Genomic DNA, 12,117 nt, shown 5'->3' with positions numbered 1-12,117 from the left:
CCGTAGTGATACTAACAGTTTGGGCTTTAAAGACGGATTCCTGTTATTTTTGCGAAGTTGTCGCTCTAATATGCCCCAGAGGTGTTCAATAGGTTTCATATCAGAGGATTGACCTGGCCATGGAAGTTTCCTGATCCCATTTTGGCTCAACCAATTTTGAGTTGCTTGACCAGTGTGACAAGGAGCTCCATCTTCCATAAATAGGAAGACATTTTTACTCATTCTACCAATGGAGAATATTGGAATGAGTCCTTTCTTTAATATAGTAACATATTTGCCTAAATTGATGTTTCCTTGACACTCCACAAGCTCTGATCGACCATCACTCCAAATTACACCCCACATCATTATTGAAATGCCCTCATGTTTTACTGTTCGCTTCAGTCTTTTGAGGTCAAACTCTTGTCTGCAGAGTCTCTAGACCCACATACTTCCACTTTAAGAAAACAATACGAGTCGTGACTCATCAGAGAAAATGACAGTGATCCAAATGGCCACATGTCTCTCCACCATCTCAACAGCCCAATCCTTTCTGCGCTTCATATTGGCTGGACGAAAGAGTGGTTTCCTTGTTGCAGCTCGGTCATAGTAACCCAGCTTGTGGAGATACCTGACAGCTGTTCTGGGAATGACATCAGCTTGCGCTACTATGTCAGAGGCATTGCAACGTGGATCCTCTTCGACATTTCTTTGGACAAGACACAAGGTTCTTTCTGAGAGCCCAGGACGACCTGAATGAGGTTTTGTGCCCCAAATAGGTTGGTAGAACACCTAGCAGAGCCAATATCAACATCTTTGAAGGGATTTCGTGGGGCACACTTTAAAATATCCACTGGTCTTATCGGAAGACTGAATACAATCTATTTTGTAGATAATCGAGTAGTGAGTTTCTACATCGTCTCCCTCTACAATAATGTCATAATAGATGAAGACCTTTGTGTTGTTTAAAGGCAAGTACAACAGATGGACGCTGACAGATTTTGCCCTCAACAAGAAAGAGTACTTGGAGCTGATAGAAAGATGTATGAAACCTGATTCATTTAGTTTCAATAACCAGAAATATAGAGAACATGAAGGACTTCCAATGGAGTCTTCATCAAGTGCGGCAGTAGTGTCACTTTAAATGAAATCATTATAAAAAAAAATATTAAACCACATCATACCGGACAAAGATACAAAAAGTTATGGAAGTCTTGATATCTGACCTTTAAAAGTCAGATTCAAGACTTCCATAACTTTCTGTATTTACAGTTTAATGTACATAAAAAAACATACTGACAGTATTCTATATAATTCCACCATCTACATCTTATCAAATTTGGCAAAAAACAGTTTTGTCTTCATTTCATTGCGTCGTCTGCTATTCGAAACATTCCGCCCGTGCGCTTCGGGAAAGGTTCGGGGAATTCCGCGTTCGTGACGTCACAGTTGCCAAACAAACAATATTGTTATTCTGAATATCTAGACTTCGGAAAAGTGGTATGCGAGGCGCAATTAAAAGTGAATTTTCTGAATAAATTCTTCTGTAATAGGTAAAAACTTTATTTTTATGCTTTTAAAAAGTACTTTTTCGAGCAATACGATGATTTTTAGCGAATGGTATATCTGTTGATATCTGACCTTTAAATTATTTCTCTTGGTGTCTATACAATAATGTCATGCCTGTATATATATATATATATATATATATCTTGTGTGTGTGTGTGTGTGTGTGTGTGTGTGTGTGTGTGTGTGTGTGTGTGTGTGTGTGTGTGTGTGTGTGTGTGTGTGTGTGTGTGTGTGTGTATGTGTGTGTGTGTGTGTGTGTGTGTGTGTGTGTGTGTGTGTGTGTGTGTGTGTGTGTGTGTGTGTGTGTGTGTGTGTGTGTGTGTGTGTGTGTGTGTGTGTGTGTGTGTAAATGACACCCGTCATAGACCACTCCTATCAGTGCAATTGGCCGTATGGTGAAATGGGGGTTATATGGGGGAGCAGTTAGCACCCTCCCTAATCTCTGGAACCAGATAAGTTCTGAGTTCGTACGGTTTTAAATCGTCGGTGGTCGAGTGGTCTAAGGCGGGTGTTATGGAACCCCTCTTGGGTCCAGAAGCAGAGGGTTCGAATCCTCTGCGCGACGGTCATGGAGATTGTCTGATTGATGTCGCTGTTTACTAGCGAATTTCTAATATAGTTACGATGGCGAGAAGCGTAAAAGGGATTCGTTCCAGTCCTTACCCCTCCCACGAGTGCGATTGGCCGTATTGTGAAATGGGTGTTATATTGGGGAGCAGTTAGCACCCTCCCTAATCTCGGGAACCAAATAGGTTCTGAGTTCATACGGTTTTATATCGTCGGGGGTCGAGTGGTCTAGGACGGGTATTATGGAGCCTCTCTTGGGCCCAGAAGCAGCGGGTTCGAATCCTCTGCGTGACGGTCATGGAGATTGTCTGATATATATATATATATATATATATATATATATATATATATATATATATATATATATATATATATCCCTATACGTATATGAATATATATATATATATATATATACATATAGGTATAATATATATATACATATACATCACCCGTACCTGGTGAGGTCCGGTTAAAGACTCACTGGTCCTCCCATGAACCTGCGCAATGAGACACTCGGTAATCTGCTGAGCCAGCGATTGTTAAGTAGATTACTGTGATGACACAAGCCTGCCATTTGGCAACAACTGTATATAGGAGGCTATGACTACCTTTTTACCCCGAAAAATCACGTTCCAGGTGTACTCTTATACTATAAACTGTAGACTAGAAAGTGGTGCCGATCGTACTTCCTGCACGTCCTCCTGAAATTTTACCCTACTCCCAATCCCATCAGAAGGTATGGCATCATTTGTGCGAGATTTCTTTTTTCACTTTACTTGCGTAACTAATATAGAATAAATGATTAGATGCAGTGATGTCTTTCAGACAATTAAATTTAGCAGTCGCAGAGCCTCGATCGCGGGAACTCAAGATTAGGAATTTAGTCTGTTACAATCTTCCTACGTAAATGACTAAAAGAACCGGAGCCTGCTACATCCTTTTGTTGGTGATGTTGTACTTGGCTATGTAAAATGACTCGATGATCTACCGTTGTTTTCTGTAGACCCTTAACAAAAACAATAGCTCCCTTCTAATCTGACAATGATATTGTTCTTCTGTGTTGATATGGTTCACTAGAGAGTTTGTTCCCTGTGATGCTTAAAGTCCATTTTGTGTTCCCTAAGTCTGTTGTTTAATTCTTTATACGTCTCACCATAGTATGTATTGTTTCATTCATCAGAGATAGAAACACAACCTGGCTAAAAATATATACGAGCCACCTCGACAATTGTATGTTGTATAGGTTTTGCCAGTTATGAAATAACAAAGTGGTTCATTTTAAGCCCACTTATAGGTTCTATTTCTAATTGCCTTGTTAAGAATAATGTAGATCTAATTAATATCCTTAACACACTTGAAATCAATTTTGTTTTCAACCTAGTTAGCTATGATGATTTCATTGTTTACTCATGTTGAAATGAATACTTGATCAGCTTACCTAAAGATGAATTTATTAGATATTAATTACCACGTCCATCTACCGCAGTGATCGGTTTAAGAAGATTATGTGTAGTAGATTCAAATTTTGCATATGAAGAAAAGTTCCATGAACAAAAACTTGGTAACCTCTTCATGGAATTCTCTGTGACAAAATTATTATCTAGTATCCTTCCCCACAACTTCATATGGTGTAGGTGCATTCATTACATCTTATGTATATGGCCAGTGAATAATGACCCTACATTTTTTTCAAACTTAACATTCTAGTCCCTTCCATTATATTCACTATGGAAACAAATTAATATAATCAGTACCCTTCTTTAAAGTAATTATTCACACAAATAGAATAATGGATTTCAACTATGAAATTTCTTTTATAAGTAAAAAGAAAAAATCCTCTCATAATTACCATATGAAATAATACAACATTTTTTTCATAGTAAATTATTTTATTGATTAAACATTAGGTTTCTTCAGAATGTTAATGAATAAGGTGACATTTTGCCCTGTAAAGAGACGACGTAGTTTTTCACAGTTTTCAAGCAAAAGCAACGGCACTATAGCTATTACACTAGTGAATATCACAAGGCATAGCTCAATTGTATCGTATTAACGCCACAGTAAATGCCGTTACTTCTATTGAAATGAAGGACTGCGAAGATAATGAGTGACAGTCAGATTTTTTGTAAGAAAGAAATGTGGTCAGCACGAGATAATTTAGTATTTTAAATATGTGCTACTTAACCGAGGGGGAAAAGAATCGCAGGACTGTCTTAATAATAACCAGTCATGCAGTTTCCTTTAACAGTCTGTGTTGCATAGACGGTGTTGTACCTTTTGTTGTAGACCGTCGATGTGACGGAGTTCGTATAATACACGACATTGGTGCTGTAAATGGTATTGACTTGTCCAGGAAGAGTCTGTGTCACGGTGACTGTTTTGGTTGTCGTAATATACTGGGTTTTGGCCGGAAGATTGACGTAGGTGGGGACTACCTGTTCCCTGTATATGGTCGTGGGAACGACGTTGGTTTTGTAGTGGGTACTCACCACCTGGTGGGGAATCACTTGCGTACGTGTGACGTACTGAGGCACGCGCTGGGTGTGGTAATGAGTGGAAACCACTTGCTGGGTCTTGGTGCTAGTGACATATTGTGTCTGGACGTTGGTTTTGACGACCTCCGAGTAGGATGTTGAGTACACCCTCTGGACCACTGTGGATGTGACGTACTTGACCACTGGAGGTAAGGTTACGGTGGTGGTAACGTAGTTGGTCTTGTAGGCAGTCTGAGTAACATAGACGGTTTGAGGTGGGATGACCTGGGTGCTGTAGTAGGTCGAGTATGTCTTGCTGGTGACCACCTGGGTGTAGGGAGGAAGCTGAACGGTGCTGGTGACGACATTGGTCTTGTAGACGGTGCTGACTACTTGTTGGGGAACCACTTTAGTACTAACGACATTCCTGTAGATTGTTGTTGGGACCTTCTGGTATTGAGTTGTGTATTGTGTCTTGTACTGAACCTGAACTTGATCTTGGGTTTTGGTCACAGTGACGTAATGAACTGAAGGCGGGAGTGTGACGTACTGAGTTCTGGTGTTGTAGCGAGTTATGTACTGAGTCTGGCTGACGTAGTGTACCTTAGGTACGTACTGGGTGCTTACTATCTGGGAGTAGTAGGTGGAAGGGTAGACCTCATTCTGGTACTGCGTCGTAGTCACGTACTGCACCTGGTTACTGTAGACAGTAGTAGGTACGACTACCTGACTATAAGAGGTTCTGGTGTAATACACGACAGAAGGATAGCAGGGTTCGTTCGAAGGAGGCAGGTAGGAGTCCAGGGAAGACTGCACAACCCCATAAGAAGGTGAGTCACGAATCGGCCTTTTGACGTTTCCACCGAGAGCCGATCCCAACAGGAAGCACAATAGCAGAAGACACCTCATCTGCAAGTATTTGGACAAAAAATATAAATGAGACACAGCTGAAGTTAAATTACCGTAAAAAAGAATGTGTACAGATATACTAATTATCACGTGTAGTGAAAAATATTCTTACCTTAAGCAGGACATATAGCGGACAACCAAAGAATTAAGGTTAATCAATAGCTTCATTGATGAGTTCGTGTTTATTAAACACATTAAATTATTATGTAGTATTAAAGTTATTCGGTGACCCTTGACATTTTAATTTGTTTTGCTTTGATATCAGATCATCAACACTTAGATGAATGTATCGAATAAAGATGTGAAAGAAGGAAGTCTTCATTTTCTAGGAGAAAACGGCACATATATTATAATATTCAGAAATAGAAAGGAGTGGAAGGTGCTTGGTAGTTATATCCAGACTTTGAGCAAGGCTCTGTCACTGTCTTCGTACGTGTGACCGGTACGTATTGATCCTTTGTCTCGTAGATCACCTTCTGCCTCTGTTGTGTCTGGTCGACGTACTTTGTCACAACTCGGTTGGGACCTGGGACCTGAACAACAGAGGTGTAGTAAGCTTGATGTGTACTGTAAACCGGAGGTGGGGTGTTGTACTTGGTCTGCAAAACGGTGTGGATCTTGGTGTAGGGCTGAAGACGAGTCGTGTAAAGGGTAGTGTAAACAACATTGGTGGTGTATTGAGTCGTGACAACCTCGTGGGGAACATATTGGGTGGTGTAACCGGTCTGGGTGACAGTGTTTGTAAGGGTGACGACATTCTGTTTCGTCACGTAGCTGTTCTGGTATCGAGTGCTGACGACGACGGTGGGTATGACCTGTTGGCTATGTACGACCTTGGTGGAATAGACTGGGGGAGACGGGACCCTCTGAGTTTGCACTGACTGTGTATACACAGTGGTGTATTTCACGCGAGTCTGAGGAGGAGACGGTTGCCTATAGATGGATGTTTGGACGAGGGTCTGGACTTGGGTCTGACGGACTGTCGGGGCGGGCAGGGTGATGACCTGTGTCGTCTGCACGTACTTTGTTTGGTACTTGACCACAGGACTGTACTCGGTCTTGTATTGGGTGTTTGTAACCTCGACGGGCACCACCTGTGTCTGGATGTGGGTCCTCGTGACGTAATGAACTTGAGGAACGACGCGTGTCGTGGTGACGTAGGTTGTCTTATAAATGGGTGGACTGGGAACGTTTTTGGTAACGACATGGTCAGCGTACTTGGTGCTGGTCACCTGAACGACACTGGTTTGGTAGTGTACCTGGGTGTGGATACGGGTCGTGTAGATCGTGGTGGGTACAACCTGTGTCATGATATGCGTGGTTGTCACATATTTGGTGTTGACATTGTGGACAACGTATGTGCTTGGTACGTTCTGGTAAACGGTTGTGTACACTTGGGAGGTGACCGTAGGGCAAGGTGGCTTTTTAACGGGAGGAAGGTAGCCGTTCTGGACAGGGGGCGCGTAATTATAGTTCTGGGCATCTCCCTCTCCCAGAGCGAGGGCCGGTAGGAGCAGGAGAACCAACGAGGCAGCACGCACCATTCTGCAAAAGAGAAATCACACAGATTAGAGCAGCGGTGATTGGAACCTCCGTGCCCATCGCTCATCGGGGAATAAAGTCCAATCACGCGCCGCTCCCTCTGTGCAACTTCCCGTCTGCAGCATATGGACCGACCCGGATGGACTTTATGCCCAGATGAGCCAAAGCGCGGTCTTCACGTCAATGTAGTCTCCCAGGCGTCCGGATCCCCCAAAATGTATCATTGCATGTACGCCCCTAGAGCTTTGAGCCTTTTATCCCTTATGATGCGAAAAATCGAGACTCGGGCTCATTTGGTGATGTGACATCCCACTATCATCGACAATAGATTCTTGGACAATGAACATCGTCTTTTTAGTACCGACCATTTTGAACTTCAAAATTCAAGTTCCGGCGACGATCGTTTCTTCTGGAGTTTTACACACTACTCACCGTTGATCAAATCTTTAAAAACCGTGAAGAAGAAAAAAATAAAAGGAGTCGTCGCTATGTCACTGACGAAGAAACTAAGGAAGGATGAGGTGAAGGCAGTTGTAAAGATGATGAAAGCAGGTAAGGCACCTGGTCTGGATGGATGCCATGCAGAATGTCTGAAAAAGGGAGGTTCAGTGATGGTGGACTGGTTGGTGAGGTTATTTAATGTTTGCTGGAGAGAGGGTAGAGTACCGGAGGGCTGGAGAAGTGCCTGTATAGTTCCTCTTTACAAGGGAAAAGGGGACAAGTGTGAATGTAGTAGTTTCAGAGGGATTAGCCTGTTAAGTGTAGTAGGGAAGGCTTATGGGAGGATCTTGATTGAGAGGATTAGGAGAGGAACAGAAGGAGTAATTGGTGAGGAGCAGTGTGGATTTAGGACAGGTAGAGGTTGTGTAGATCAGATCTTTGTGGTAAGACAGATATGTGAGAAAGCTATAGGAAAGGGGAAGGCTTTTATGGATCTGGAAAAGGCTTATGATAGGGTAGACAGAAAGGCACTGTGGGAGGTTATGCAGATTTATGGGATAGGAGGAAAGCTTTTGGGAGCTGTCAAGAGTTTTTATGAGAGTAGTAGAGCTTGTGTCAGGATTAGAAATGGAGAGAGTGAGTGGTTTGAAGTAAAGGTGGGACTTCGTCAAGGATGCGTTATATCGCCCTGGCTGTTCAACTTATACATGGATGGGGTGGTGCGAGAGGTGAATGCTAGGTTAGTGGGTCAGGGATTGGAGATGGTTAAAGAAAATGGAGAAAAGTGGGAGGTGAGCCAGCTGTTGTTTGCGGACGACACTGCGCTTGTGGCAGGGTCAGAGGAGGGATTGAGGAAGCTGGTGGCAGAGTTTGGGAGAGTATGTGATAGAAGAAAGCTAAAGATAAATGTGGGTAAAAGTAAGGTGATGAGATGTACAAGGGGTGAAAGTGGCAGTAGACTGGAAGTGAACATTAAGGGAGAGCGACTGGAGGAAATGGATAGTTTTAGATACTTGGGTGCAAGTGTAGCAGGAAAAGGTGGAGTGAAGGTGGAGGTAGAATGTAGATTGAGAGAAGCGAGTAAATGCCTTGGTGGATTAAAGAGTGTAATGAGGAATAGACATTTAGGAATGGATGCGAAGAGGAGACTGTACTGAAGGGGTGGTTGTGCCAACAGCACTGTATGGGGCAGAAACGTGGAACATAAGAGAAGAAGAGAGAAGGAGTTTGAATGTGTTTGAGATGAGGTGTCTGAGAAGTATGGTGGGGGTTACTAGGCTGGATAGAGTGAGAAATGAGGAGGTGAGGAGGAGAACAGGGGTGAAAAAGGAGCTGGGAGATAGGGTTGATGAAAGAATATTAGGATGGTTTGGACACATGGAAAGAATGAGTGAAGAAAGACTAGTAAAAGAGGCATGGAAGGCAGATGTGGAGGGAGTGAACATGAGGGGACGTCCTAGGATGAGGTGGATGGATGGGGTGAAGGGGGCTTTGGGGAAGAGGGGAATGTCTGTTGAGGAAGGAAGGGAGAGGACGGAAGACAGAGGTGAGTAGAGAATGGTTGTATATGGATGATGTTGTGATTGCATGAGGAGGAATGCAAGTATGTGTGAGTAAATTTTGACGCAGCCCGAAAGGATTTCTCCCCGTCCTCTCCTTATATGCAAGGGGGGACGGAGAGGGGGGGTCGCCGATTAAATGAAGCGGCCTTGCTGTGGATGTGCTGTGTCTTGCGACACTGCTTCTGACCCAGGGCGGTGGGCAAGGTGCGGGGATGGCCCGTCATCCAGGAGGTGCTCAGATGAGAGGGAGGGTGGGAGGGGTGTGGAGTGTATTTAGGGATGAAATGGGTGGGAGTGCTTTTATGCCTTTCCCTTTTTGGCTACCTCCCTTGAAAGGGGGAAAAAGCCTTGGTATATGTATGTATGTATGTATATATATATATATATATATATATATATATATGTATATATATATATATATATATATATATGTATATATATATGTATATACATACATACATACATTCATATATATACATATAAACATACATAAATATTTGTATATATATACATATATATATATATGTATATATATATATATATATATATATATACATACATATATTTATGTGTATATATAGCGTGCACATTTGTGTATCTGTGTGTCCAAGTCCTTCTCTGTGTGTGTGTGTGTGTGTGTGTGTGTGTGTGTGTGTGTGTGTGTGTGTGTGTGTGTGTGTGTGTGTGTGTGTGTGTGTGTGTGTGTGTGTGTGTGTGTGTGTGTGTGTGTGTGTGTGTGTGGTGTGTGTGTGTGTGTGTGTGTGTGTGTGTGTGTGTGTGTGTGTGTGTGTGTGTGTGTGTGTGTGTGTGTGTGTGTGTGTGTGTGTGTGTGTGTGTGTTTGTGTGTGCGTGCGTGTGTGTGTGTGTGTGTGTGTGTGTGTGTGTGTGTGTGTGTGTGTGTGTGTGTGTGTGTGTGTGTGTGTGTGTGTGTGTGTGTGTGTGTGTGTGTGTGTGTGTGAGTGAAAGATGCATATAGATCTATATGCATTCACAAATCTCTAACTCTTAGCACACTAAACACCTGTCTTTGTACCCATGTTAAGAAAATCCAAAACCTCAACACTTGGAAATCACATAGAACGTGGCGGACTGATTCTTTTACAAAAACCCTTGTCATCTTTGACTTCTCCTCTCGCAGAGGGATGCAACACTTTTCCCGTCTTTCTCACGGTGTTTGTCTACAGCCAGACACCCAGTCGACAGTATCCGGGACTTCATTCGGTCACACAGAACTCAAATTCACTCTATCACCTGCCGGCACAGCGCGCGCATTTCCAAGAGTCCAACTGGGATCCCTCGGTATCACTTGGGACTCTTTCAATTGCAGCTTCCGCGCAGTTCGACACCTACCTTGCTTGTTTTGTAGTCGAATCGAAAAAAGGAGGCGAGAACTGAACGCTGGAGGATGTTCAGCCGTTCTGTCGGATCATCTGCTTTTTCGGCTTTATATATACGATGGTCTTGGAGAAGGTAGGCAAGCACTCCTCATTGTCATGGGCAGTGTCGGCAGTGGAGGGAGAGCCGAAAGAGGAAGTGAGGTGGTGAGAAGGGGCGTGGCAACGTTTGACCTCCTCTCGTTCCCTCCCCCACTAAGCCCAAAGGAAACGTTTCTTGAAACAAACGCCACAAGCGTTTCTTTCTTTCATCTCAACATTAAATACATAGAGACAAATTACAAAAACCTGTGTGTGTTAAAACAGTGTCTTTTAATGCGGAATTAAAGAAATGGGTGACTTCAACGAGTTAATAGGAGAGTGTTATTCACAAGGTCGCGAGCCATTTCTGGACCACTTCCAACCAATCATGAGCAAGCTCATCACCACCCTGTACAACTTTCAGCCAGGGATTGTGATGCTGAGTATATCACGCGAATTATAGATAAAAACGAGTTAATGACTTAGACGAGACTCCGACATACATAAATGCAAGGAAAGACTTGTAGCCTTTTGATTACGTAAATTGTCTTGACCCTGTAATATGTAATACCCACCACTCATTTGCACAGGTCAGCAAATATTCCGGCATTTTAAACTGAAAAGGATATCTCTAAGTTAGCCAAATACTAAAATGACCGTATCGGAAGCGTTTATAGAGATAAGAAAAATATACGCACAGAAAAAACTCAAACAAATTATTATGAATATTCACACAGATTTATACAATATAAACGCAAACACATACATCACATACGCTAAAGCAAACACAAACACACACACACACACAAACACACACACACACACACATACACACACACACACACACACACACACACACACACACACACACACACACACACACACACACACACACACACACACACACGTAGCTGTCGATCACGAGTCTGACACGTTATCTAAGATCATGGTGAATCACACACACATACACATACACACTCACATACAATATATAAATATACATGCGCGCGCATTCACACGCAAACAGACGATTCACTGTTGGAGAGTCTATCGCTGAGAGCTTACAAAGAAGCAAACCAGAGATCATACTCCACTCAGGATTTGAAAGCTACAAACACATTAACACTGCTAGACGTAACTCTCTCCATGTGAAAGGGAATATGTAGATTCCATAAAGGTTCTGCGTTACTCATGGATGATCCACACACGAGCTCTAAAAGCAAATTGACATCCATATATGCAAAACTTTACTACGAATAATAGTTACCCAGCCATCCTCACTAATGACATGAAAGTAAATATTCCGTTCCATGTTACATGCTATAGAGGGCAGGACTTATTAAAAGAAGAATCCTCCTTCACCAAAATCTGTATGCGTGGATGCTCCATGTGTATATGTATATTATATATATATGTATATATATATATATATATATATATATATATATATATACGGAGTTAAACACAACAGCATTTTGGCACTGGTTAATCTTCTTACTGAGATTTTCAATTTTCCTCACAGTAGGTCTCATTTCAGGAGGGTGGGCAAATACAAGCCTTCCAAATTCTTCCATATTTAATTTAACGTTTCGACTTCAGGGAGTCATCTTCAGAATGGTTACAAGAGAAAAGTCACAATTTTCAAAGCTACATGATTCA

At 42.4% G+C, this 12,117-nt stretch overlaps 1 protein-coding gene across 1 annotated transcript; it reads right to left on the bottom strand.

The window, feature by feature from the left end:
- Nucleotides 1–4,163: 4,163 nt before the first annotated feature.
- LOC143026141 (uncharacterized) lies at nt 4,164–10,451 on the bottom strand. Its single transcript, XM_076186147.1, has 2 exons — nt 10,394–10,451; nt 4,164–5,498 (listed from the first exon to the last, which is right to left on the bottom strand). The coding sequence occupies exon 2, from the start codon at nt 5,496–5,498 to the stop codon at nt 4,329–4,331; it is 1,170 nt and encodes a 389-aa protein (XP_076042262.1). The 5' UTR covers nt 10,394–10,451; the 3' UTR covers nt 4,164–4,328.
- Between the last annotated feature and the right edge of the window lie 1,666 nt (nt 10,452–12,117).

This window comes from Oratosquilla oratoria, chromosome 6 (genome assembly GCF_046742065.1).
Source record: "Oratosquilla oratoria isolate Oo_2021 chromosome 6, ASM4674206v1, whole genome shotgun sequence".
Taxonomy (NCBI): Eukaryota; Metazoa; Arthropoda; class Malacostraca; order Stomatopoda; family Squillidae; genus Oratosquilla; species Oratosquilla oratoria.
The sequence above is the reverse complement of the archived record's forward strand: the minus strand, read 5'-3'. Positions and strand labels throughout refer to the sequence as shown.